The 27412-nt window shown below is 42.3% G+C and overlaps 1 protein-coding gene across 1 annotated transcript; it reads left to right on the top strand.

Moving 5' to 3' along the window:
* The first annotated feature begins 1085 nt into the window (after positions 1 to 1085).
* LOC112252317 (potassium voltage-gated channel subfamily G member 4) lies at positions 1086 to 27412 on the top strand. The gene is made up of 3 exons (XM_024423436.2): positions 1086 to 1598; positions 4119 to 5023; positions 25958 to 27412. Exons 2-3 carry the CDS (start codon positions 4274 to 4276, stop codon positions 26825 to 26827), a joined length of 1620 nt encoding a protein of 539 aa, XP_024279204.1. The 5' UTR covers positions 1086 to 1598; positions 4119 to 4273; the 3' UTR covers positions 26828 to 27412.

The raw sequence follows: 27412 nt of genomic DNA, 5'->3' as shown, positions 1-27412 counted from the left end.
CTTTTTGCTGTTATGCAACCATAAGTTTGTTACAATGTGGACAATATAAAGATGTATGTTAACAAGTTTCACTGAGCTTGCTAACTTGGGTATCTATTGTAACTTGTGAGTACTTGGGACAGTGTTTGAGTGAGTGTCCATGTGCTTGCGCAGAGGCCTGAGAGCTATGACTGCGCCAAGGGCTTAAATACTGTGTGTTGTCTCTTCGTGTGCAGGACAAATAAAAATAATTCAACCAGCAGACCTCCAGTTGTGGCAGTGTCCTAATTAAAAGTACACAACGCAGAATGAACCACGCTACACAGGCAACAGCTGCCATTGCAGCACCTAATGGGGATCCATAATAAATACAAATACAACAATACAAATACCTACCCTTCATCTACACTGATTGAAGTGGATTTAACATTAATAAGGGATTTCGCTTTCACCTGGATTCATCTGGTCAGTCTACATCATGAAAGAGCAGGTGTTCCTAATGTTTTGTACACTCAGTGTATGTTTCTGTGAATAAATCTTTGGTAGACTATTGACTTCTTGTTATTTGGTGATGATCATGCAGTTTTTCCTGTACAATAGGTAATAGTTTTCAGGTTGGCTCTGTAAGGGAGCAGTGCTGATACACTGACTAGTGACTACATCAACTGTACTAGTCATGATGTTTGTAATAAAGACATGTCTTAAAACATCAGTGGTCAGACATGATCAAATCCTTTACCAAATTCACAACATTGACCATGTTCAGTACCACCAATGTTTCAGGAAGCCTTAATAAAACATTGGCGATAAGACATGATGAAACCCTTTAGCAGAATTCATCACATTGACCTTAGCCTTTAGAATGGTTTACAAATATCATAATAACACTTCTCTTATATTTTACAAGAGCATACCTATAGGTGTATATTAGAATCATGCCTAGTAGTATCAGACTGTGTAGTTGATTCCCCACTGCGTAATCCACCGCTGCATAAAAACATAATTGGGATCGAAATGATCCGCGCTCGCCGCTGGGAGGTTTGAAAAGCATAAAAGCAGAGCAGATTGCTGGTTACGGGATGTTAAAGGTTAACTCGACTCCATAGTTTGTCAGTCGAACAAACCTACCGTATCTGATAACGCAACAATACGTTGGGATAGCTTACATACTTTTTTTTTTGCTGGGGCTGTGTGGCACAAGAGGGCATCGAATATTTCCCGTGGTATTACCGTAGCAATTCGCCGAAAAGGGAAAGGCAATATTTGTTAGTCAAAGTTAGGCTTTGTTAGGTGACTTGGTAAGGGAAAGTCACTTACGTTACTCACGATGCTCACCTAGCCTACTCTTCGCAAACTTGAGGTACCCTACCCTACCCGTAACACAGCTGTGCATTGCGCGCGCACTCCACAGCCTCTGCAGTACTGATCTGTAACGGGACACTCAGCTCGAATAATTTTCTCTCTTCGTATTTTGAAGAGTTTTTAATCGAGTTTATAGGTTGTGACACTGTACAACATGTGGCAGCTGATATATTTCGGTGAGACTTGTGTGACTGATATTGAATGATCAGACGGACTGACAACTTGAGAGGTGATCAGCTGCTCTCTTCACTAATATGGTACGTGACAAGTTTCTGTAGTCTTCATTCTTATTATTCAACGTTCACTATCGAATAATGTATTCGTCATGATCATTGCGCTTATATTGAAGTTTAATGTCAACTACCAATCTGATCATAATATTTAGCAAATATTGATATTATTGTGATAGAATAGCAAGTAGCCTAGATTCGATATAAAGCCTAGATTCGATCAATTGGAATAACCAAAACAGCTATTAGAGCTGTTCCTAGCAGCAACTATATATCTGAATGAATAGTTAAAGCAGTCTACACTGTTTAGAATTGAGTACCATATTGTACAGTGATGGTCAATGCTTTAGTGGGACGTTGAAGACAACATGACAAGGAATGATTAAGCACATAGCCTACCGGTATGCTTTATAACAAAACATTAAAGGTTATTATGTGTTCCATAAAATACTCATAAAGGTAGTCTATAATAGCCTAGTATTGCCTTCCTGTGATTAGTTTTGACATAAACTCCTTTCCTTTTTAAAGAAGACTTTTATACAAAATGACCCATAGTGTATGTGTGTGTTCGTGTGTGTCCGTGTGTGTGTGTTCGTGTGTGTGTGTGTGTGTTCGTGTGTGTGTGTGTGTTCTTGTGTGTGTGTGTGTGTGTGTGTGTGTGTGTGTGTGTGTGTGTGTGTGTGTGTGTGTGTGTGTGTGTGTGAGAGAGAGAGAGTGAATGAGTGTCACGAAGACAACATGATTCTTCTACATGAAGCTGTTTCATTAAATGCCAGGCAAAGGGTTTGTAGTGGACCAACAGCGGATGGCAACTTCATTGCGTTTACAGATGTAGGATCCTAATCTGGTCACCCTGCTGCAGGATTATTTTCCTGCTGTAGCAAACAAGCTCAAATTAAGATCCTACATCTGTATCTCCTGTCTGTCACTAGTGAGAGCAGTGGAGGGAATGTTCCTGCTGATGTCACTGCGCCGCTAAAACACTTCCTTCAATTAACTTTCCACTAGGCAAAGCAACCAACACTCTGACAGGGATACTGTATTACCAGTGATTCTATTAATAAATGGTTTATAATTCTTTCTTCCCCCACCACGATCTAAATGAAACACATTGACAGCAGTGATTTATTAAGGGCTCGATTCAATCCGTAACGCAGAAGTTCAGCGTTATAGCACAATTCATATTTGTTCTAGCGTTAGTGGAGACTCCATTCATGATAAACTCTGCATATATCAGCTCAAACAGAACTTACCTTTTTGCGATGTGGATGAATCGAGCACTGAATCCCCTATGTAAAACTAGAGGATGTACATTAAGTAGCGCACCCCTGATTTGGACTATTATCCACAGACTATTATTCACATCCCTAATGTTCTCTAAGGAATTGGCTAATAGCCTTAACCCACATGGTAAGGATCGGACCCTTTTTTTCAATTTTTGCCTAAAATGACATACCCAAATCTAATTGCCTGTAGCTCAGGACCTGAAGCAAGGAAATTCAGATTATTGATACCATTTGAAAGGAAACACTTTGAAGTTGTGAAATGTAGAAATGAATGTAGGAGAATATAACACATTAGATCTTGTGAAAGAAAATACAAAGGAAAAAAAATCATCTTTGAAATGCAAGAGAAAGGCCATAATGTATTATTCCAGCACAGCCACATTTTATATTTTGGCCACGAGATGGCAGCAGTGTATGTGCAAAGTTTTAGACTGATCCAATGAACCATCACGTTTCTGTTCAAAATGTTGTATTAGGACTGCCCAAATGTGCCTACTTGGTTTATTAATACATTTTCAAGTTCATAACTATGCACTCTCCTCAAGCAATAGCATGATATTCTTTCACTGTAATAGCTACTGTAAATTGGACAGTACAGTTAGAGTAACAAGAATTTAAGCGTTCTGCCAATATCAGATATGTCTATGTCCTGGGAAATGTTCTTGTTAATTACAACTTCATGCTAATCACATTAGCCCACTTAAGCTAAACTGTCCCATGGGGGACCCACTGATCCTGTTTTAAATTCATTGTGTAATTTTATACCCCAATTAATATTTGCAGTGGTTGCGGCGTGAAAAGCACACCACTGTGCAGAAAATATAAAAAGTAGTCAGATCAGTGTCATAAATACAGTGCCTTGCGAAAGTATTCGGCCCCCTTGAACTTTGCGACCTTTTGCCACATTTCAGGCTTCAAACATAAAGATATAAAACTGTATTTTTTTGTGAAGAATCCACAACAAGTGGGACACAATCATGTAGTGGAACGACATTTATTGGATATTTCAAACTTTTTTAACAAATCAAAAACTGAAAAATTGGGCGTGCAAAATTAACTCTTTGAAACAGACATGACCAGAGAGCGCCACAAATACCTCAAGCTTAATCCTCAGCTTCACTGATCCTCACATCTGCCTTGCAGAGTCTGTTGTCTGATGTGTCTGTCAGTCTCTGGACTAGAAATGTACGGCAGAGAAGGAGAAGCCTATACCACTGCAGTCTAAATGAGGTTTGATGTTCTTCTTCCCCTCTCCTATCAGTGTCTGCATGACGCCACCTGCCTGGGACCCCCTTGATCCTGCTGCAGAACCTGAAGGGACACACCTGTCCCCCAGCCCCCCGATGCCCAACTCCCAGAACAGCCACTGAGCTACCAATGTGACCAGCCCAGCCGGCCACCCACCCGGATGCCGCCATGCCCATCATCAGCAACGCAAACCACGACTTCAGCAACCTCTCGGCCAGCGATGACAGCAGCCTCGACGCAATCTTCACCCAAATCCCAGAGACGGAGTCGGTCAAGGGGGTCTACTATCAGAGGGCCCAGTTCATTAGACGACCAGAGGACCTGCTGTCAGTTGACCATGGCCTGCTAGCGGTCATCAACGTGGGGGGCAACCAATACACCTTCCCCTGGAGCACACTGGAGCAGTTCCCCCTTACCCGGCTGGGACGGCTCTGTGGTCTCAGCAGCCCAGAGGAGATTGCCGGCGTGTGTGACGACTATGATGAGACGCGGCGGGAGTTCTTCTTTGACCGCAGCCCCTCGGCCTTCCGCGTCATCCTCAACTTCCTGGCGGCAGGGAAGCTGCGTATGCTGAGGGAGATGTGCGTGCTGTCGCTCCACGACGAGCTGCTCTACTGGGGCGTGGAGATGACCTACATGGAGCGCTGCTGTAAGAGGAAGATGTACACGCGCATCGAGGAAATGAATGAGCACGAGAGGCAGGAGGAGGAGCAGAGGCAGAGGCACGCCCTGCTGCGCCCCCCAGTTGAGGAGACTCGCTATCGCAAGTTCATGAACCAGCTGAGGGATATGGTGGAGAACCCCCAGTCTGGATTGCCAGGGAAGATCTTTGCCTGCCTGTCGGTGGTGATGGTGGCTGTGACCGTAATAAGCCTGTGCATCAGCACCATGCCGGACCTCAGGGAGGAGGAAGACAGAGTGAGTGAGGCCAACCCCTGCTACCCCCAGCCAATGATATATATATATATATATAGACTAGATTTCTGACAGGAAGCACTGATTTGAAGCCACCGCACCTGCATCTTGGCAGTCCCCCACCATTGTAAAAAATGCATACTTTTAAATCATATTATGAAAAAATGTAAATGTTACGGTCCCCACTACAACAACAAAAATACTTATATACATTTAATTTTGGCCTTGAAACATTTAATTGAAATACTGTAGAATTCAAAGCCTCTCATTGGCCAATACATAGCATCAGCAATGGGTACATAGCATCAGGGTTTATATACTGTATATAACTTCCACCAACACATAAACAATGACCACTGCAGTGCCATCGGGCTGTAGCTTTATAAATATCCACCAAGATAACTCACATTTGTCACCCTTCCTGGAGAGAGAGAGAGTGTGTGTATGTGTGTGTGTGTGTGTGTGTGTGTGTGTGTGTGTGTGTGTGTGTGTGTGTGTGTGTGTGTGTGTGTGTGTGTGTGTGTGTGTGTGTGTGTGTCTATATGTGTGTCTGTGTGTGCGTGTCATTTTCCTAATGTTTGGTGATTAAGGAAGCTTAAAGCTACAGTGATTTATCCTCACAGCAGATATATTCTTAGCGACTGAGTGAGTGATCATGAACCACGATGATCAATATGCTGGCCACAGCACAAACGGCATAAACAAGCTCAGAAATTACTTCTCACTTTATTATCCTGCACCCAATGTCAGCGTGCATGCACGTGTGTGTGTGTGTGTGTATATGTAGTTGTACTTGTGTGCATGCGTGTGTGCAGTATTTGTATACTTGTTGTTGTGTTCGTGTGTGTTGTAACTGATTAACTTTCTGCACTTCTCAGTTGGGTGCATACAGTATAATACAGCTAAATTGGTCTTTCAGACACTGACCACCAAAAGTTGAATGCATGACATGCTCTCTTTCACACACACACATTAACATACGCTCTGTTGCCTCAGGTACATTGTCTGTGCCTGTGGAGGTGTTCCCTAACTTAGTGTGCTCTCCCATCTGTGTCTGCTCATAGCAGCAGGAAATATTGAAGGCAGCCCAGCCAGACCTCCCCGATGTCAGTAAACACTAGGGGAGAGAGGGAGAGTGTGCCAACTTTGTGTGTGTTTGTGTGCGTGTGTTTGCTCTCCCATCTGTGTCTGCTCATAGCAGCAGGGAATATATATAACCAGACCTTTCCAATGTCAGTAAACACTAGGGGATAATGAACAGGGCCCAACCAGACCTTTCCAATGTCAGTAAACACTAGGGGATAATGAACAGGGCCCAACCAGACCTTTCCAATGTCTGGTTCCAAGAGCATACAGGTCGCAGTGGTGGGTAGTATATGGAGCTTTGGTGACAAAACGGATGGCACTGTGATGGACTGCATCCAGTTTGCTGAGTAGAGTGTTGGAGGCTATTTTGTAAATGACATCGCCGAAGTCAAGGATCGGTAGGATAGTCAGTTTTACAAGGTTATGTTTAGCAGCATGAGTGAAATAGGCTTTGTTGCGAAATAGGAATCCTATTCTAGATTTAATTTTGAATTGGAGATGCTTAATGTGAGTCTGGAAGGAGAGTTTACAGCCTAACCAGACACCTAGGTATTTGTAGTTGTCCACATATTCTAGGTAAGAGCCGTCTAGAGTAGTGATGCTAGTCTGGCAGGAGGGTGCGGACAGCAATCGGTTGAAGGGCATGCACTTAGTTTTACTAGCATTTAAAAGCAGTTGGCCACGGAAGGAGTGTTGTATGGCGTTGAAGCTCATTTGGAGGTTTGTTAGCACAGTGTCCAAAGAAGGGCCAGATGTATACAGAATGGTGTCATCTGCGTAGAGGTGGATCATAGAATCACTAGCAGCAAAAGCGACATCACTGATACAGAGAAAAGAGTCGGCCCGAGAATTTAACACTGTAGCACCCCCATAGAGACTGCCAGAGGTCCGGGCAACAGGCCCTCCGATTTGACACACTGAACTCTATCAGAGAAGTAGTTGGTGAACCAGGTGAGGCAGTAATTTACGAAGCCAGTGCTATTGAGTCTGCCGATAAGAATCCGGTGATTGACAGAGTCGAAAGCCTTGGCAAGGTCGATGAAGACAGCTGCACAGTACTGTCTTTTATCAATGCCAGTTATGACATCGTTTAGGACCTTGAGCGTCGCTTAGGTGCACCCATGACCAGCTCGGTCGGAAACCAGATTGCATAGTGGAGAAGGTACGGTGGGATTCGAAATGGTCGGTGATCTGTTTATTAACTTGGCTTTCAAAGATTTTAGAAAGACAGGGCAGGATGAATATAGGTCTATAACCGTTTGGGTCTAGAATGTCTCCCCCTTTGAAGAGGGGGATGACCACAGCCGCTTTCCAATCTTTGGGGATCTCAGACGATACGAAAGAGAGGTTGAATAGGCTAGTAATAAGGGTCACAACAATTTTGGCAGATAATTTTAGAAAGAGAGAAGGTCCAGATTCTCTAGCCGAGGTGATTTGTAGGGATCCAGATTTTGCAGCTCTTTCAAAACATTAGCTGTCTGGATGTGGGTGAAGAAGAAGCAACTTGCTGCAGGGTGGAAAGATGTTGGGTGGAAAGATGTTGGCCGGGGTAGGGGTAGCCAGGAGGTAAGCATGGCCAATATGCTTATTGAAATTATCGATTATCGTAGATTTATCAGTACTATCCTCATTGCAGTGGGCAGCTGGGAGGAGGTGCTCTTATTCTCCATGGACTTTACAGTGTCCCAAAGTGTTTAGAATTAGTGCTATAGGAAACATATTTCTGTTTGGAAAGCTAGCCTTAGCTTTCTTAACTGACGGAGTATAATAGTTCCTGACTTCTCTGAAAAGTTGCATATTGCAGGGGGCTATTCGATGCTAATGCAGAACGCCACATTATGTTTTTGTGCTGGTCAAGGGCAGTCAAGTCTGGGGAGGAACCACGGGCTATATCTGTTCTTAAGACAATAATCACTAACCAAAACAACAATAGACAAGGCAAATTTACATTTTGGAGAGGCATGTGTAACCATGTGATCATATGGTCCAGTGCATAGCTAGGTGAGCTGGAGGCATGCCGATTCAGACTGTTAGCAGGCCAGGGATAGCAGGCTAGCAGATGGGTCTCAGAGGGATGTCGCAACGTGAGAGCCTGTTGAAACCCCCTCAGACGGTTACGTCGGCAGACCCGTCGTGATGGATCAGCGGGGATCCGTGTCGGCAGCAAAGGGTCCAGGCCAATTGGCAAAAGAGGTTTTGAAGCCCAGGAATTGTCTGATGGATCTCTTCGGCTAGCCGGCAGATGGGCCTAGCTCAAGGCTAGCTCATGGCTAACTGGATCTAGATTCGGGAGAAAAACCACCTCGGACGGTTATGTCGGCAGACCAGTCGGACTGGATCGGCGGGGCTCCGTGTTGGCAGCAAAGGGTCCAGGCCAATTGGCAAAAGAGGTAATTGAAGCCCAGGAATTGTCTGATGGGCCTAGCTTGAGGCTAGCTCCAGGCTAACTGGTTCTTGCTTTGGGACAGAGACGTTAGCCAGTAGTAGCCACTTGGATAGCAGCTAGCTAGCTGCGATGATCCGGAGTAAATGTTCAGAGCTTGCGGTAGGAATCCTGAGATGTGATAGAGAAAAGCAGTCCGATATGCTCTGAGTTGATATCGTGCTGTGCAGACTGGTAGGAATTGACCGGGCTGAGCCTGTCAGATGTCTGAGTTAACGATGATGATCGGTAGCAGTGGATATCTGACTACTAGCTAGTAGCTAGTTAGCTGGCTAGCTTCTGAAGGGGGTTCCAGTTCTAACGTATAAAAAATAGCAGATCCGTACCACAATGGGTGATGCAGGTTGCAGAAGAGTATGTTCAATCCGTAGATGGAAATTGAGATTAAAAATATAAAAAAATATACGAAATATATACAAAGAAAAGGCGATATATACACGGGACGGGACAAGACAATCAAAACAGACATCCCACTGCTACGCCGTCTTAGATTTTTTTCAGTATAGTAGTTGCCCCTTATTCTTTTAAAAAATCCTTTAAGCTCTGTCAAGTTGATTTTCGATCATTGCTAAACAGCTATTTTCAAGACTCGCCATAGATTTTCAAGCAGATTTAAGTCAAAACTGTAACTAAGCCACTCAAGAGCATTCAATGTCACCTTGGTAAGCAACTCCAGTGTATATTTGGCCTTGTGTTTTAGGTTATTGTCTGTTGGAAAGCAGGCTGAACCAGGTTTTCCTCTAGGTTTTTTCCTGTGCTTATAGCTGTATTTAATTTATGTTTATCCTAAAACACTCCCAGTGTCTGCCGATGGCAAGCATACCCATAACATGATGCAGCCACCACCATGCTTGAAAATATGAAGACTGGTACTAAGTGATGTGTTGTGTTTGCCCCAAACATAAAGCTTTCTATTCAGTTGTAAATGAGAACTTGTTCTCAACTAGCCTACCTGGTTAAATAAGGGTGAAATAAAAAAATAAAAAGGACAAAGTTAATTTCTTTGCCACATTTTTTGTTTTACTTTACTGACTTACTGAAGACAGGATATGTGTAAATAAACATTTTTATTTTGTACAAGCTTCCTTATTTTCACTCTGTCATTTAGGTTAATATTGTGGAGTAACAACAATGTTGTTGATCCATCCTCAGTTTTCTCTTATCACAGCCATTATTCTCTGTAACTGTTTTAAAGTCACCATTTGCAGTATTGCTTAAGGCCCTGATTACATTTTTATACACCTTTCTCTTTTCTCTCTATGCGTATTCTGACCTTGAACTTAAGCTTGAGAATAGCATGCTATTCACCCGCTATTCGTTCGAGGTGGAGATCTAAGAGTTGAAGGTGTGGCAGAGCTGTGTCAACAGATAAGCTCTATTCTGACCTAGCGTCCCACCTGGCCAACATCCAGTGAAATTGCAGAGCGCCAAATTAAAAAACAGAAATACTCATTATAAAAATTCAGAAAAAATACAAGTTTTATTAATCGGTTTAAAGATGAACTTCTTGTTAATCCAACAGCTATGTCAGATTTCAAAAAGTCTTTACGGCGAAAGCATACCATGTGATTATCTGAGAACAGCGCCCAGCAGACAAATCATTACAAACAGTAACCAGCCAAGTAGAGGAGTTACACAAGTCAGAAATAGTGATAAAATGAATCACTTACCTTTGATGATCTTCATATGGTTGCACTCACAAGACTCCCATTTACTCAATAAATGTTAATTTTGTTCGATAAAGTCAATGTTTATATCCAAAAACCTCAGTTTTGTTAGCGCGTTTTGTTCAGTAATCCACAGGCTCAAACGCAGTTACAACAGGCAGACGAAAAATCTAAATAGTATCCGTAAAGTTCATGGAAACATGTCAACGATGTTGAAAATCAATCCTCAGGTTGTTTTTAGTCATAATAATGAATAATATTTCAACCGGACAATAACGTTGTCAATATAAAAGGTAAACAAGAAAGGCGCGCCTTCGGTCTCACGCATGAAAAAGCTCTGGGACACTGTAGTGTCCACTCATTCAGAGAGGTCTTACTCCCTCATTTTTCAGAATACAAGCCTGAAACCATTTCTATAGACTGTTGACATCTAGTGGAAGCCATAGGAAGTGCAATTTGAGTCCTAAGTCAATGAATACTGTAATGGCATTCAATAGAAAACTACAAACATGAAAAAATCCTACATCCTGGATGGATTTTTCTCAGGTTTTCGCCTGCCAAATCAGTTCTGTTATACTCACAGAGTTTTGGAAACTTTAGAGTGTTTTCTGTCCAAATCTACCAATTAAATGCATATCCTAGATCTGGGCCTGAGTAACAGGCAGTTTACTTTGGGCACGCTTTTCATCCGGAAGTTAAAATAGTGCCCCCTACCCTAGTGAAGTTTTAACTAGTTAATTCCTTAATAATTTCCCCACCTTTACGTGCAAGGAAACCATGAATAAGGTTAAGCAAGTCTGCCGGTTCCAAGTGGAAAAAGCATTTTTCTTTTTCCCGATAGAAATAACAGCATTCTCCATCCATTAATAAATGGATGAGAGCTATTTATAAGAGCTAGGTAAATGAGTAATCCTTTTGGAGATTGGGATTGTAAATACACATAGCAATTGTTTTAGATTTTCTTTTCCTTATGATCCCTGGAGAAGAATGTGAAATGAGCCAAACTGAAAATATCATATCAACATGACATGTATTGCTGCCCTTTTCCATAGGGAAATACGATACATATAGCTGTGCCATTATTCCGGATTTTAAATGTGTGCCCTCATCATTTGCGTGGATGAAATTTGGACACCTTAGCTATTGGCGTGTGGTTCATGACAACTGGACTGTTGTTGTCATACAGTTCAAGGGTTAGTGAGAATTAGGGTAGATTTACAGGAATATTGAACACTTTTTTTCCACCTTCCAATATTGAATTAATCGAACTTGATGACAACTTTCAGGATGAATCAAAAACCACAGTCAGTTTATATACACCACCGTCAAAAGTTTGGGGTCACTTAGAAATGTTTTTTTGTTCGTTAAAATAACATCAAATTGATCAGGAATACTGTGTAGACATTGTTAATGTTGCAAAATACTATTGTAGCTGTAAATGGAAGATTTTTTTATGGAATATCTACATAGGCGTAGAGGCCCAATATCAGCAACCATCACTCCTGTGTTCCAATGGCACGTTGTGTTAGCTAATGACTTCCAGTCATTGCGCTATCGCAATTTATCATTGCCGCTCAAAACGACCTCTAACTGCACATTTTTACTCCTGAACTTGTTTAGGCTTGCCATGTCAGAGGGGTTGAATACATATTGACTCAAGACATTTCAGCTTTTACAATTCTAAAAACAAAATTCCACTTTGACATTATGGGGTATTGTGTGTAGATCAGTGACACACAATCTCAATTTAATAAATGTTTAATTCAGGCTGTAACACAACAAAATGTGAAAAAAGTAAAGGGGTGTGAATACTTTCTGAAGGCACTGTATATGTGTGGCCGATGTGAAATGGCTAGCTAGTTAGCGGTGGTGCGCGCTAATAGTGTTTCAGTCGGTGACTCGCTCGCTATGAGACCTAGAAGTAGTTGTTCCCCTTGCTCTGCAAGGGCAGTGGCTTTTGTGGAGCGATGGGTAACGATGCTTCGAGGGTGGCTGTTGTCTGTGTGCAGAGGGTCCCTGGTTCGGGGCGAGGAGAGGGACGGAAGCTATGCTGTTACATATGTACAGGAACTATATGTACAGTAGCTATATGTACATTAACTATATGTACAGTAAATGGTTTGGAGGCATACAATTCAGAATAGCTTTTTGCTGTTAGTAAATCACTACAGTTTCTCTTAGAGACTATGTTCCAACATATCATTTCATTTAGCTCTGTTGGCACCTCAGGCAATATAGTAAGACTAAGGAAAAGGCGAGCAATCCCTGATGTAGTTATGAAATACAAATGCGTAGTGTATAAACTTAGCGAGAGTAAAGAGAGTAAGAGTGTGGCTGTGTAAACCCTGAGCTAGGCCACAGCAGATAAATAAAAAAGCTCAACCCTAACAACACCCACAGGGCAAGAGTTCTTTACCATACTCTGACCTCCACAAGAAAAATGTTGATTCACTCCCACACTGTCAGATTATGTTGGAATTTTTTTGAATTATCATAACAAGCTATTTACATCTTCTTTCCTGTGTCAGACAGCTATTGGCCTTTTCTCAAACACATTGTTTATTCTGTCAGAAGATGGTGTTTTCAGACATTGCAGAAGGAAAACATTCATTTTTGCAACACAGCGTGTGTACAGTACACTATTTCTCTCTGATTCATGTCTTCTAACTGTGCTGCCCTGCGGCGCCAAGAAAAGTTTTTCAAATATGCTCCTCGTTAAATTCAGACTCAGACTGGGGGAGTAATTGAATGGTGGATTTATGTTCTTGTTAGATTTTTTTGCCGTATATTTGAGTGGATTCTATGTGCTGTTTAATAGCCTCCCTCTCAGGGCAGCATTGCTCCCAGAGCATTAATCAGGAGGCCAGTGTAAACCAGCCCTGCATCTCTCCCTTCCTGCAGAGCTGATGTTAAAGACTGTCTCTACTCAGAAACAGCCTACTATCACCTGCATTACAGCACTCTCACAGTCACCATATGATTAAGTTATAGACTTGAGTGTGAGAGACAGGGATGGTGTTATAACCAATGTATTAAGTGTTAGGAGCTATTTTCATGATCAGACAGGGTGGTGTTATAACCCATTTATTAAGTGTTTGGAGCTATTTTCATGATCAGACAGGGTGGGGTTATAACCCATTTATTAAGTGTTTGGAGCTATTTTCATGATCAGACAGGGTGGTGTTATAACCCATTTATTAAGTGTTTGAAGCTATTTTCATGATCAGACAGGGTGGGGTTATAACCCATTTATTAAGCGTTAGGAGCTTTTTACACGCTCAGACAGGGTGGGGTTATAACCCATTTATTAAGTGTTTGGAGCTATTTTCATGATCAGACAGGGTGGTGTTATAACCCATTTATTAAGTGTTTGGAGCTATTTTCATGATCAGACAGGGTGGTGTTATAACCCATTTATTAAGTGTTTGGAGCTATTTTCATGATCAGACAGGGTGGGGTTATAACCCATTTATTAAGTGTTTGGAGCTATTTTCATGATCAGACAGGGTGGTGTTATAACCTATTTATTAAGTGTTTGGAGCTATTTTCATGATCAGACAGGGTGGGGTTATAACCCATTTATTAAGCGTTAGAAGCTATTTTCATGATCAGACAGGGTGGGGTTATAACCCATTTATTAAGTGTTTGGAGCTATTTTCATGATCAGACAGGGTGGTGTTATAACCCATTTATTAAGTGTTTGAAGCTATTTTCATGATCAGACAGGGTGGGGTTATAACCCATTTATTAAGCGTTAGGAGCTATTTTCATGATCAGACAGGGTGGGGTTATAACCCATTTATTAAGTGTTTGGCGCTATTTTCATGATCAGACAGGGTGGTGTTATAACCCATTAAGTGTTTGGAGCTATTTTCATGATCAGACAGGGTGGTGTTATAACCCATTTATTAAGTGTTTGGAGCTATTTTCATGATCAGACAGGGTGGTGTTATAACCCATTTATTAAGTGTTTGGAGCTATTTTCATGATCAGACAGGGTGGTGTTATAACCCATTTATTAAGTGTTTGGAGCTATTTTCATGATCAGACAGGGTGGGGTTATAACCCATTTATTAAGTGTTTGGAGCTATTTTCATGATCAGACAGGGTGGGGTTATAACCCATTTATTAAGTGTTTGGAGCTATTTTCATGATCAGACAGGGTGGTGTTATAACCCATTTATTAAGTGTTTGGAGCTATTTTCATGATCAGACAGGGTGGTGTTATAACCCATTTATTAAGTGTTTGGAGCTATTTTCATGATCAGACAGGGTGGTGTTATAACCCATTTATTAAGTGTTTGGAGCTATTTTCATGATCAGACAGGGTGGGGTTATAACCCGTTTATTAAGTGTTTGGAGCTATTTTCATGATCAGACAGGGTGGTGTTATAACCCATTTATTAAGTGTTTGAAGCTATTTTCATGATCAGACAGGGTGGGGTTATAACCCATTTATTAAACGTTAGGAGCTTTTTACACGCTCAGACAGGGTGGGGTTATAACCCATTTATTAAGTGTTTGGAGCTATTTTCATGATCAGACAGGGTGGTGTTATAACCCATTTATTAAGTGTTTGAAGCTATTTTCATGATCAGACAGGGTGGTGTTATAACCCATTTATTAAGTGTTTGGAGCTTTTTACACGCTCAGACAGGGTGGGGTTATAACCCATTTATTAAGTGTTAGGAGCTTTTTACACGCTCAGACAGGGTGGTGTTAGGGTACTAGCCCAGCAGAGACTGGTTATATAGAAACATAGAAGAGTGATACGTATAGTAGATGTGGTTAGTAATCTAGGAAGAGACATGAGAGTGTGTTCGCCTGCTCTCATCTACTCTTTCCTGTTCTCTCCTACTCTCTCATTCCTCCAGTGTTACCACTGTTCATGGTGGATATTCACACTTCCTGAAGAAAATGATAGAAATGTTTTTTCCATCCACCTCCACACCATCTTTGCTCTGTCCCAGTGATGGAGCTAGCCAATACCAGTTGGCTGGCAGCCACTCACACTTGACCAGTGAAGAAGACTCATTGAGAGAAACCAGAAGGGTCAGGTTATTTATAGAGTTGGAGACCGTAGGACTTTGGTTTAGGACTACATGTTGTAGCCCTTATCTTAACTTTCCTAAACTGAGCTATGTTTCTGTTTTGCTTCAGTCATTTGATTTCTACATATAAAACTCTTCAGCCCCATGCCTTTCTGGTGATTCATCTAAACGTAGGGATCCCATACACATGGCGGGTGATGGACAGGTGATAACAAGCCCATATATTACTTTTGTGAGTGTGTGTGTGTGCGCATGTGTGTGTCCTATATATTTACTTGAGTGTGCTGTGGTTTTTCAGGACAGTCAGCAAACTTTGAACGGCAGTCCCTATGCATTATTTGTGTCCGGTTTCGACCTGTGCTTTTGAAGCGTTTATGCTCGTTTCTTTGTCCACATCCCATTCTCTCATTTGTCATTCTCCGAACGTAGACATACTCACTGAAACAAACAGTATCATTAATCAACAGCCTCATTTCACATGTAACAACATCAGTGAATTACAGATTTTTTATGTTTTCTAAATTTGTATCACTCTTTGTGCTTTCCTCTATATCAAATGTGGTATAAACAAGTCTCCATCTTAACTTTCTGTGCCGGGCTGGGATGTGGAAGTCAAGCAGACTAGACTGGTGGATGGGGCTGCTGAGACAGGATAAAGTAAACATATCTGTGGCTGACCCAATATACCTCGCTTCTACAGAGGTGTTTATGAGTCTCTCTTATGAGTCACACGCACGCACGCACACACACACACACACACACACACACACACACACACACACACACACACACACACACACACACACACACACACACACACACACACACACACACACACACACACACACACACACACACACACACCACACACACACCACACACACACACACACCACACCACACATACATACACACCGAGGCACTCAGGCCTGCTCAGTGTCTGCATGTCTGGCTTAAGAGCTGAGATGGAGATGGAACAGGGGATTTAGCTCTCTATAGAGCTGTGACATGTCATAGAGGCGTGGAGGAATGAGGTACTGTGGAGAGAGACAGAGCTGAAGTTGTGGGATGACTTATTTCTATAAGGAAGGACTATAATGGATATTACTGCCTATCTGGTTATACACTCAGTGTGTTAATGTGCTGTATGGTTGTCAAGTTGCGTTTAGATAACGCATAAAAGCAGTATGAGTTTACTTTAATCTGTTAATATACAGGACATCACATATTTCTGCAGACAAGCTGTCATACACAGATGGACACTACAGTAGAATTAATAGTGGATGTACTGTGGTTTGAAGGCTTCCCTGGTCATGTGGACGCGAAAGCCCGGCCCAGTCAGGTGTTGTTCCTCTGTGTTCAGTGAGACCTGTAGGGGAGACTGTGAGAGAGTTGTTCCCCATGTGTCTCCATCTCTCCCCCAGACCATAGTCAACAGCACTCAGGAAGCTCCCTACAATGCTGCTGTCCCCAGCTAACCAGAGCAGCACATCAGAATCCCATTCTGCCAGGAGCTAGACCGCAACCAAGTGCTTCATCTCTCTGCGAGCAGGGCGCCCCAATGCCCCAGTGGGGACAGAGAGTATGCACGAGTATGTGTAAGTGTGTGTCTGTGTGCGTGTGTTGAAGAAAAAAATCTATGTGCCTGTTGAACCTATGAGTGTTTGTTTATTGTGTTAAAAGACATAACTCCCTTCTAGAAATGTGTTTCTATTTAAGGTACATAAAAAAAGAGAACAGATGGTTCAGTCAGATAAGGCGCCTGCTACTGCTGCTGCTACTGCTGTTGCTACTGCTGTTGCTACTGCTGCATGCCATGGCATTAATAGAGAGTTATGATGTGTGACGGGACCACATGCTTTCCATGTCACCTCATCTTTATCCATCCACTCATCCCACTTCTCACCCTGAGCGCACCATTTTTCTCCTCCATTAAGACACAAAGGGCTGTTAGTGGGAAAGCTGTTCTCTCCTGTGGGATCCAGCCTGCCCAACCAGAGATATTGAGATAAATGCCTGTTAGGCTGGGTTACTATAAGCTCCGCTCCAGGTTAACACCACCCATATGTAGCTGGCACCTCAAAGTCTACACTACAGTGTCAGGAAAGTAGACGCATTAGTGTGTTTGTCTGCCTCATCTAGTGTACCCTGCGTCAAGACTGGATTATAAAGATTAAAGATTTGGGACTGTTTGTGTTTGTGTGTGTGTTTGTGTTTGTGTGTGTGTGTGTGTGTGTGTGTGTGTGTGTGTGTGTGTGTGTGTGTGTGTGTGTGTGTGTGTGTGTGTGTGTGTGTGTGTGTGTGTGTGTGTGTGTGTGTGTGTGTGTGTGTGTGTGTGTATCTCTCAGTGTGTGAGTTATGTTTGAATCTGAGTCTAAGCACAAGTGAGTTAGTGGTCATGTAACAGTTTGGCGTCTGGCTGTAGTTTTCCCTGGGTGTTATGCTACCCCAGGAAGTGAACAGACGAGTGGGGACATGATGAGACATTTGGGCATCCAAACCCCCGCTCCCCTTTGTGCTTCAGAGCTTGAAAAGTGAGCACAAGGTCACAGTGAAATATGTGTCCATTGGTGCACAGTATGATGAAGGTCCTGTTGAAGGTAAACATGATAGATGAACTGAATATAGTTTTGAGCTGAATCTTTCTGGTTTTCTCCCTCTCCTCTCAAAAATGTGTCCTTTGCTGTGCCGGAGGCCCAGAGGCAGCTGAAGAGTGGGGTAGTTATAGAGATGATCCAGCATGATGATGAGCCTGGCAGCCTGGTAGCTCACTGCTGATATGAGAAGGAATGTAAAGAGAGACAGGGAGAAAGAATAAGAGAGATATAGTTAGGCGGGAAAGGAAGAGGTAAAGTTGCAGAGGCAGGAAGATGGAGGCTAGTGAAAGACAGTAGAGGCAAAAGCCAAGTTTATAGACCTTCTATGACAGAGCAGCAGCCCCTGGTTTGTGATCTATCCTCTGTGCTGCCTGCCCTTTTTACTGGCTTCACTTATTGATATTGCAGTCTAACTTCAATAAGAGGAGCTTCCTCTTGTTCCTCAGTGTCTCTCTGCATAGAAATGCACACAGAAATAAATGCACGAACGCACCCGCACACTCGCCCAAACACACACAGCTCTTTGACAATCTATCCACATAATGAACTCACATTCACATACTGTAGGTGTAACAGTATTGCTTCTGTCCCTCTTCTCGCCCCTACCTGGGCTCAAACCAGGGACCCTCTGCACACATCAACAACTGATACCCACGAAGCATCGTTACCCATCGCGCCACAAAAGCCACGGCCCTTGCAGAGCAAGGGGAACAACTACTTCAAGGTCTCAGAGCGTGTGATGTCACCGATTGAAACGCTATTAGCGCGCACCCCGTTAACTAGCTAGCCCTTTTACATCGGTTACATTTGTACGCAGCCATAGACACATACAGTTATAACAGCAAACTAAACAACATTTTGCTCCTGCCCTATATACTGTACATAAACTTGGAATCACTGGTCACTTTAATAATGGAACAATAGCCACTTGAATAATGTTTATATAATGTGTACCAACTGGTTTACTCATCTAATATGTATATACTGTATTCTATTCTACTGTATTTTAGTCAATACCACTCCGACATTACTCAATCTAATATTTATATATTTCTTAGTTCCATTATTTTACTTTTAGATTAGTGTGTATTGTTGTGAACTGCTAGATACTACTGCACTATTTGAGCTAGGAACACAAGCATTTTGCTACACCCGGAATAACATCTGCTAAATATGTGTTTGACCAATTCAATTTCATTTGATTTGATGGTAAGGGAGTTCATCCGGATCCATATCCTTGTTAGAGCTGCAGCACGTCTGAAGTACCTGAAGACAAGTGACAGTGCGAAAAGGGACAAAATCACACAGTAAATCTGCTACATGGGCAATCACAAGATCAATACCACAAAAGGAGTTTTCACTCTTACAGTCGTACTTAAGCTTCTCTTTTCCAGGGTAATGAGTCTGTGGGAGTCTTGACTGTGAAAAGAACACTTGACTCTTTTTAGAGCTCTATTGTTATTGCCTCTTATGTGAAGAGTTGGTCCTTCACAGAGAAATGTGCATACTGCTATACACACTAATCTCAGCACCTAGAACTGAATCAGCTAAGGCATGTACAAGAGACTATAAACACTAGGGGTTTTATTCAATCTGACCTTCAGCGATACAGATTGAATAGAGCCCTAAAGCAGTGCCTTCAGAAAGTATTCTCACCCCTTGACTTTTTCAACATTGTTGTGTTACAAAGTCAATTAAAATGTATTTGATTTTTAAAAATTGTCTACGATCTACACAAAATGTCAAAGTGGAAGATCAATTCTACAATTAAATGAAAAACTAATGGAAAGTAAAACACTAATATATCTTAATAAGATAAGTATTGAACCCCCTGAGTCAATACTGTTTAGAATCACTACAACATTTTAGAATCACCTTTGGCAGTGATTACAGCTGTGAGTCTTTCTGAGTAAGTCTCTAAAAGCTGTGCACACCTGGATTGTACGATATTTGCACATTATTCTTTAAAACATTATTCCATCTCTGTCAAGTTAGTTGATTGATCATTGCTAGACAGCCATTTCCAAGTCTTGCCATAGATGTTCAAGCTGTAACTAGGCCACCCAGGAACAATCAATGCCATCTTAGTAAGCAACTCCAGTGTATATTTGTCCTTGTGTTTTAGGTTATTATCCTGCTGAAAGGTGAATTTGTCTTCCAGTGTGTCACACCTATCTTTGTTTTGTTTATTATTTTGGTTAGGCCAGGGTGTGACATGGGTGATTTATGTGTTTGTCTTGTCTAGGGGTTTTTGAAGATTTATGGGGTTGTGTTCAGTTTAGTTGTCTAGGTAAGTCTATAGTTGCCTGGATTGGTTCTCAATCAGAGGCAGGTGTTTATTGTTGTCTCTGATTGGGAACCATATTTAGGCAGCCATATTCTTTGGGTATTTTGTGGGTGATTGTTTCCTGTCTTTGTGTTTACTGCACCAGATAGGGCTGTTTCGGTTTTCTTGTTTTGTAGTTGTGTTCATGTTTGAGTTTTCCTATTAAAACCATGGACACTTACCACGCCGCATATTGGTCCTCCGATCCTTCTCGCCTCTCTTCTTCAGACGAAGAGGAGGAAAACCGTGACAGTGTCTGGAAGTCTTCCTCTAGGATTTTGCCTATGCTTAGCTATTCTGTTTCTTTTTAATCCTGACTAGGGCAAGGACCATGCTTGAAAATGTGTGGTACTCAGTGATGTGTACTCAGTGATTCCCCAAACATAACGCTTTGTATTCAGAACAAAAAGTTTTTTTTTGCAGTATTACTTTAGTGCCTTTTTGCACGCAGTATGCATATTTTGAAATATTTTGTTAGTATTGTGGAGTAACTACAATATTGTTGATCCATCATCAGTTATCTCCTATCACAGACATGAAACTCTGTAACTGTTTTAAAATCACCATTGTGTTCATGGTGAAATCCCTGAGGGGTTTCCTTTCTCTCCAGCAACTGAGTTAGAAAGGGTGCCTGTATCTTTGTAGTGCTAGGTGTATTGATAAAAATATATATATATATTTAACTTTTATTTAGGTCAGTTGAAAACATAATTATTTACAATGACAGCCTACATGATCCAAAGTGTAATTAATAACACTAATAACTGCGACATGCTCAAAGGGATATTCAATGTCTGCTTTTGCGAACCACTTGCCTACTTTGTAAACCATTCTTTGCAAACCACACAGTCCATGTAACTTATTTTCTGACTGGTTAAGCATATGTTTACTCCTGAACTCATTTAGGCTTACCATAACAAATGGGTTGAATACTTATTGACCCAAGACATTTCATCTTGTAATTATTTATTAGTTTGTAAACATTTCTAAAAATATAATTCCACTTTTACATTATTGGGTATTGTGTGTAAAAATCAGTGATACAATCTCAATTTAATCCATTTAAAATAAATTCTGTAATACAACAACATTTTGGAAAAGGTCAAGCCGTAGACTCTATAGCCATGTAAACAAAGGATTTAATTCATCTTTCGTTTGCTTAACGGGATACCTCAGGATTTGGCAATGAAGACCTGTATCCACTTCCTCAGAGTTAACTCGTGGATATCATTTTAATGTCTCTGCGTGCAGTTTGAAGCTAACTGGTTTTAATGCAGTTGCTAGCTAGCTTTACCGCAATGACTGGATGTCTATGGTAACTGCTAGCATGCTAGTTGATTCCATAGACTTCTAGTCATTGCGCTAACGCAATTTATCATTGGCACTCAAAATGACCTCTAACTTCCTTCATACTTGATGCAGAGACATACAAATTGTATCCATGAGTTCATCTGACTTTGGGGAAGTAGATAAAGGGCTTCATGACCAATATCCCAAAGTATCCCTTCATTAATGCCTTAAAAACATGCATTGTACATGGTCAGAATTCTCTCCCTCTCTCTTGCCGTCAGATGTTTCAAAAGTGCTTTTCCTGAATGGCAGCTGATTTGAATTATTCAGCTTAATAATTGTTTAGGTTTTGAACCAAAGCCTTGCAAATGAGTAGACAAATTTCACTCTAGTAATTGGGGTGCCATTGAGTGATAACTCCACTGCTATTCTGTTAGAAGCATCTCTGAGAATGTTGCTAACCCTTTCTGAGGGTAGGTAGCTGTTGTACATGGCAGGCATATTATTCAGTTGCAGCTGTTGGTTGTAAAGTATGTTACTCTCATTTACTATTTTCAATTATTCTATTCCGTCACTATACCTGTCACATTCCGACTTTGGAATTTTTCAATACTGACCATGATGATGTGTTTTCCAGTCAGAGGCACTTTGGCAGCAGCCGGGTTGAATTGACTGCTGCTGTTGAAATGAAACGTCATTGACATTTGGTACAGAGCAAGTCAGTAAGATAAGGTCAGAGGGAGTGCATTAGCTGTGAGAAATGAACCATTATGCAGATGAGTGGGAGAGTGGCACTCTCCCTTAATGTGCTCAATGTCCCAGAGTGTAAGGCAGATTTACCTCTCAGCTCAGGTCAGCTCTCTAAATGGATAGAGGTAGAGGTCATCAGATCCTCAAAAAGTTATACAGCTGCACCATTGAGAGCATCTTGACTGGCTGCATCACTGTTTGGTATGGCAACTGCTTGGCATCCAACCGCAAGGTGCTACAGAGGGTAATGTATACGGCCCGGTACATCACTGGGGCCGAGCTACTGTACCTGCCACCCAGGACTTCTATACCAGTGGGTCAGAGGAAGGCCCTAGAAATTGTCAAAGACTCCAGCCACCCAGATCATGGACTGTTCTCTTTTCTACCGCATGGCAAGTGGTACCGATGCACCATGTCTGGTACAAAAAGTACCGCCCAAGCCATAAGACTGCTAAATAGTTTATCAAATAGCTACAGAGACTATCTGCATTGACCCCCCCTTTGCACTAACTATTGACTCATCACAAACGCTGTTGCCTCACATTACCCCTACCTATACCTTATCATTTTACCCCTACCTATACGTACCTATCTACCTTAATTACCTCATACCCCTGCAAATTGCCTTGCTACTGGTACCCTGTGTACTGTATATAGCCAAGTTATCATTACTCATTGTGTATTTATTCTTACTTATGCTTACTTATGGAAGAGACCATAAGTAAGCATTTCACTGTTAGTCTTCACCTGTTGTTAGCTAAACGTGACAAATCAAATTTGATTTGATTTGACATTATAAGGTAGACAAGTCCCAGAAGGTTAAGAAATGAGCAATAGATGGACTGAATAATGGAAAGGAAGAGTAAAGGTTAAAGTTCCATTAGTGAGGAAATATTCCCAGATCCCTGTACTAGAGGAAATATTCCCAGATCCCTGTACTGAAGGAAATATTCCCAGATCCCCGTACTAGAGGAAATATTCCCAGATCGCTGTACTGAAGGAAAGATTCCCAGATCCCTGTAGTGTAGGAAATATTCCCAGATCCCTGTAGTGTAGAAAATATTCCCAGATCCCTGTAGTGTAGGAAATATTCCCAGATCCCTGTAGTGTAGAAAATATTCCCAGATCGCTGTACTAGAGGAAATATTCCCAGATCGCTGTAGTGTAGAACATATTCCCAGATCCCTGTGGTGTAGGAAATATTCCCAGATCCCTGTAGTGTAGGAAATATTCCCAGATCGCTGTACTAGAGGAAATATTCCCAGATCGCTGTAGTGTGGGAAATATTCCCAGATCCCTGTAGTGTAGAACATATTCCCAGATCCCTGTGGTGTAGGAAATATTCCCAGATCCCTGTAGTGTAGAAAATATTCCCAGATCCCTGTAGTGTAGGAAATATTCCCAGATCCCTGTAGTGTAGAAAATATTCCCAGATCGCTGTACTAGAGGAAATATTCCCAGATCGCTGTAGTGGAGGAAATATTCCCAGATCCCTGTAGTGTAGGAAATATTCCCAGATCCCTGTAGTGTAGAAAATATTCCCAGATCCCTGTAGTGTAGGAAATATTCCCAGATCCCTGTAGTGCAGAAAATATTCCCAGATCCCTGTAGTGTAGGAAATATTCCCAGATCCCTGTAGTGGAGGAAATATTCCCAAATCCCTGTAGTGGGGGAAATATTCCCAGATCCCTGTAGTGGAGGAAAGATTCCCAGATCCCTGTAGTGGAGGAAAGATTCCCAGATCCCTGTAGTGGAGGAATGATTCCCAGATCCCTGTAGTGGAGGAAAGATTCCAAGATGCCTGTAGTGAAGGAAAGATTCCCAGATGCCTGTAGTGGAGGAAAGATTCCCAGATCTCTGTAGTGGAGGAAAGATTCCCAGATCCCTGTAGTGGAGGAAAGATTCCAAGATGCCTGTAGTGGAGGAAAGATTCCCAGATCTCTATAGTGGAGGAAAGATTCCCAGATCCCTGTAGTGTATGAAATATTTGCCAGATCTCTGTAGTGGAGGAAAGGTAAAGTCCTACAGAGAGAAGGACAAATCTCCCCTCCAGTGGCCAGATGCATGATAGCCTGTGAGAGCTGGAGGGACAGTGACTAACCTCTCAACACAGAGGCCAATAACCCTACAGCAGGCCATAGGTTAGAGCAGCCCTGACTCTACCACCACTGCCCTGAAAAGGAAGGCAGGAGACACACACAGGAAGATAACACTGACTTTACACTTGACTTTACACCATTCCAGTCCCTCCTAGTAGGCTTTGGAGCATGCATGCCTTTTAATTGTATTCTCCATTGGCCCGTAGAAGGGGTACACACACTTGACAGGGGATTAATGGCAAACACACATACAACAGAAACGCATCATGAATTGGAAACATGCAAATATACAATATGACCTATTTAGCTCCGTATCACAACGTGATTGAAATTTAAAGGCAATGTTCCCGTGTTAGCGGAGGCTGCAATTACTGCAAACGCTGCATATGTCAGCTCAATCGGAAATTACCTTTAAATTTATATTGCACAATCTGTAACGCTTCAGCATGGGCGGCAGGTAGCTTAGTGGTTTGAGAGTTGGGCCAGTAAACGAAAGGTTGCTAGATTGAATCCCCGAGCTGACAAGGTAAAAATCTGTCATTCTGCCCCTGAACAAGGCAGTTAACCCACTGTTCCTAGGCCGTCATTGTAAATAAGAATTTGTTCTTATCTGACTTGCCTAGTAAAATAAAGGTGACATGAAAAAGGACAGCAACACAATTAGACCCAACCAAATCATGAGAAATCAAAATAATAATTACTTGACACATTGTAAACAATTTACAAAAAAAACAGAGCAAACTAGAATACTATTTGGCCCTAAACAGAGAGTATACATAGGCAGAATACTTAATTTGATACACATATTTCCCTCAAGATTACACAGACCCACAAAGAATTCGAAAACAAACCCAATTTTGATTAAATCCAATATCTATTTGGTGAAATACCACAGTGTGCCATCACAGCATCAAGATTTGTAACCTGTTGCCACAAGAAAATCGCAACCAGTGAAGAACAAACACCATTGTAAATACAACCCATATTTATGTTTATTTGTTTTCCCTAATGTACTTTAAATATTTGCACATAATATGGCATTTGAAATGTCTTTTGGAACTTTTGTGAGTGTAATGTTTACTGTAATTTTTGGGGTTTATTTCACTTTCATTTATTATCTATTAAACTTGCTTTGGCAATGTAAACATATGTTTCCCACTCTAATAAAGCCAACTTAAATTGAAATTGTTTGTGTGAGGGATGAGACAGGGAAAGTGTGTGTGTGTGCGTGCGTGCGCCTGTGTCTGTGATTTGCGTAGCTGGCTGGGAATAGTATTTTTACTGGCCTATGAGTGTTTAATTACATGCCCCTCTCAAAGCAGTTAAAGGGAATTCTGGCCTGTTTGTCTTTTGTGTTCGTGTTCAGAGTGTGTCGAATTAATCTTTGATCCTGCCTAATGAATTGATTGCTTCCCACTTATCTATCAGTGTAGCATGTAGAGTAGGTGTAAGCTGATATATTAATTACTAGATGGTTATCTAACCCACTGATATCTGTCCCTCCCCTTGTGTGTCCTTCTCTCTTTCTTCCACTTGACCACTGTCTACCTACTCCTCTCTCTGTTTTTCCGATTCTCTCTCTCTCTCTCTCTCTCTCTCTCTCTCTCTCTCTCTCTCTCTCACACACAGGGTGAGTGTTCTCAGAAGTGTCGCAATATGTTCATTGTGGAGACAGTGTGTGTGGCCTGGTTCTCCCTGGAGTGGATCCTGCGCTTCATCCAGGCTCGCAGCAAGCTGGAATTCATCCGTGGGCCCCTCAACGTCATTGACGCCATGGCCATCTTGCCATACTACGTGTCCCTGGTGGTGGATGAAGATGACCCGGCCATGGACCATGAGAAGGCCGGAGGGACCAGCTACCTGGACAAGCTAGGCCTGGTGCTGAGGATCCTGAGGGCCCTAAGGATCCTGTATGTGATGAGGCTGGCCCGTCACTCTCTGGGCCTGCAGACCCTGGGCCTAACGGTGAGGAGGAGCACCAGAGAGTTTGGCCTGCTGCTGCTCTTCCTGTGTGTGGCCGTCACCCTCTTCTCCCCGCTGGTCCACCTGGCTGAGAGTGAGCTGACCGGAGTCGAGGACTTCAGCAGTATCCCTGCCTCCTATTGGTGGGCCATCATCTCCATGACGACGGTGGGCTACGGAGACATGGTGCCACGTAGCATCCCGGGCCAGGTGGTGGCGCTGAGCAGCATTCTGAGTGGAATCCTCATCATGGCCTTCCCTGCCACCTCCATCTTCCACATGTTCTCTAAGAGCTACCAGGATCTCAAGCGGGAGCATGACCGCCTGTTTAAGGAGGAGTGTGCGGCGGCAGCGGCCTTAGCGGCAGCCAGCGGGGAGGGCCAGGAGGGGAGCGAGGACTTCCCGCCCCCAGGGCTGCGCCACATTTGTCCAGACACGGAGAGCACTCGCTCTCTGGAGTCCCTGTCCTTGCTGGAGAATGGTGTTGAGGCTAACCAGCGTAGCCACAGCCCCAGGCTGCCAGCAGGAGCCTTTTAGACAGTCAAACAGACCCCACCTGTCCCGGCCCACATACTGGGGACAGGGAGAACTCAGCAGGCTCACTCATCATAGACTTAATAGATGATGCAGTAAAATATCCAATCCAAAGTCTTTTTTTTTTCTCCATTGCTTTCTTCTCTCTTCGAAAATATTGCGTAGTTCACTCACCACATACTTGTTTTCATTTTAGTTTCAATCTCTGTCTGAGATCAGAAGGTCCAGAAGGACAAATGGAAGCCGTAGCCACCTGTCTACCCTAGACATCTGTACTGAGCTCAAGTGATTTTATTTTTGAGAGGCTTTAAAAGCTGTACTTAAAAGACCTCAGATATCATACTGGATGGTTCTGACTCTCCCGTGCTGGATAAGTCCTCTCTCTTTAGCTGCAACAAATGCAAAGATACACACAGACTACCCTGGATTTGGCTGCTTGAGTGTTTGGAGTCACGGAGATGGAGTTATTTGCCACCGCACGCTTCGACAAGCAGTGATCATAGAGCTTTTATAATCTGCTTGAGAAAGAGAGCCATGTGTGTAGAATTAACTTTGTAAGGCTCTAAATAAAAACACAAGTGATCTCAA

This window comes from Oncorhynchus tshawytscha, linkage group LG06, assembly GCF_018296145.1.
Source record: "Oncorhynchus tshawytscha isolate Ot180627B linkage group LG06, Otsh_v2.0, whole genome shotgun sequence".
In the NCBI taxonomy this organism is placed as follows: domain Eukaryota; kingdom Metazoa; phylum Chordata; class Actinopteri; order Salmoniformes; family Salmonidae; genus Oncorhynchus; species Oncorhynchus tshawytscha.
This window is presented reverse-complemented; position numbering and strand designations above follow the sequence as displayed.

Bases quoted from the DNA above. Each gene is read 5' to 3' on its own strand.
- LOC112252317 (XM_024423436.2), top strand. From the start codon at position 4,274: ATGCCCATCATCAGCAACGCAAACCACGACTTCAGCAACCTCTCGGCC. The intron at 5,024-25,957 runs GTGAGTGAGGCC...TCTCACACACAG, and splicing joins TCAGGGAGGAGGAAGACAGA to GGTGAGTGTTCTCAGAAGTG.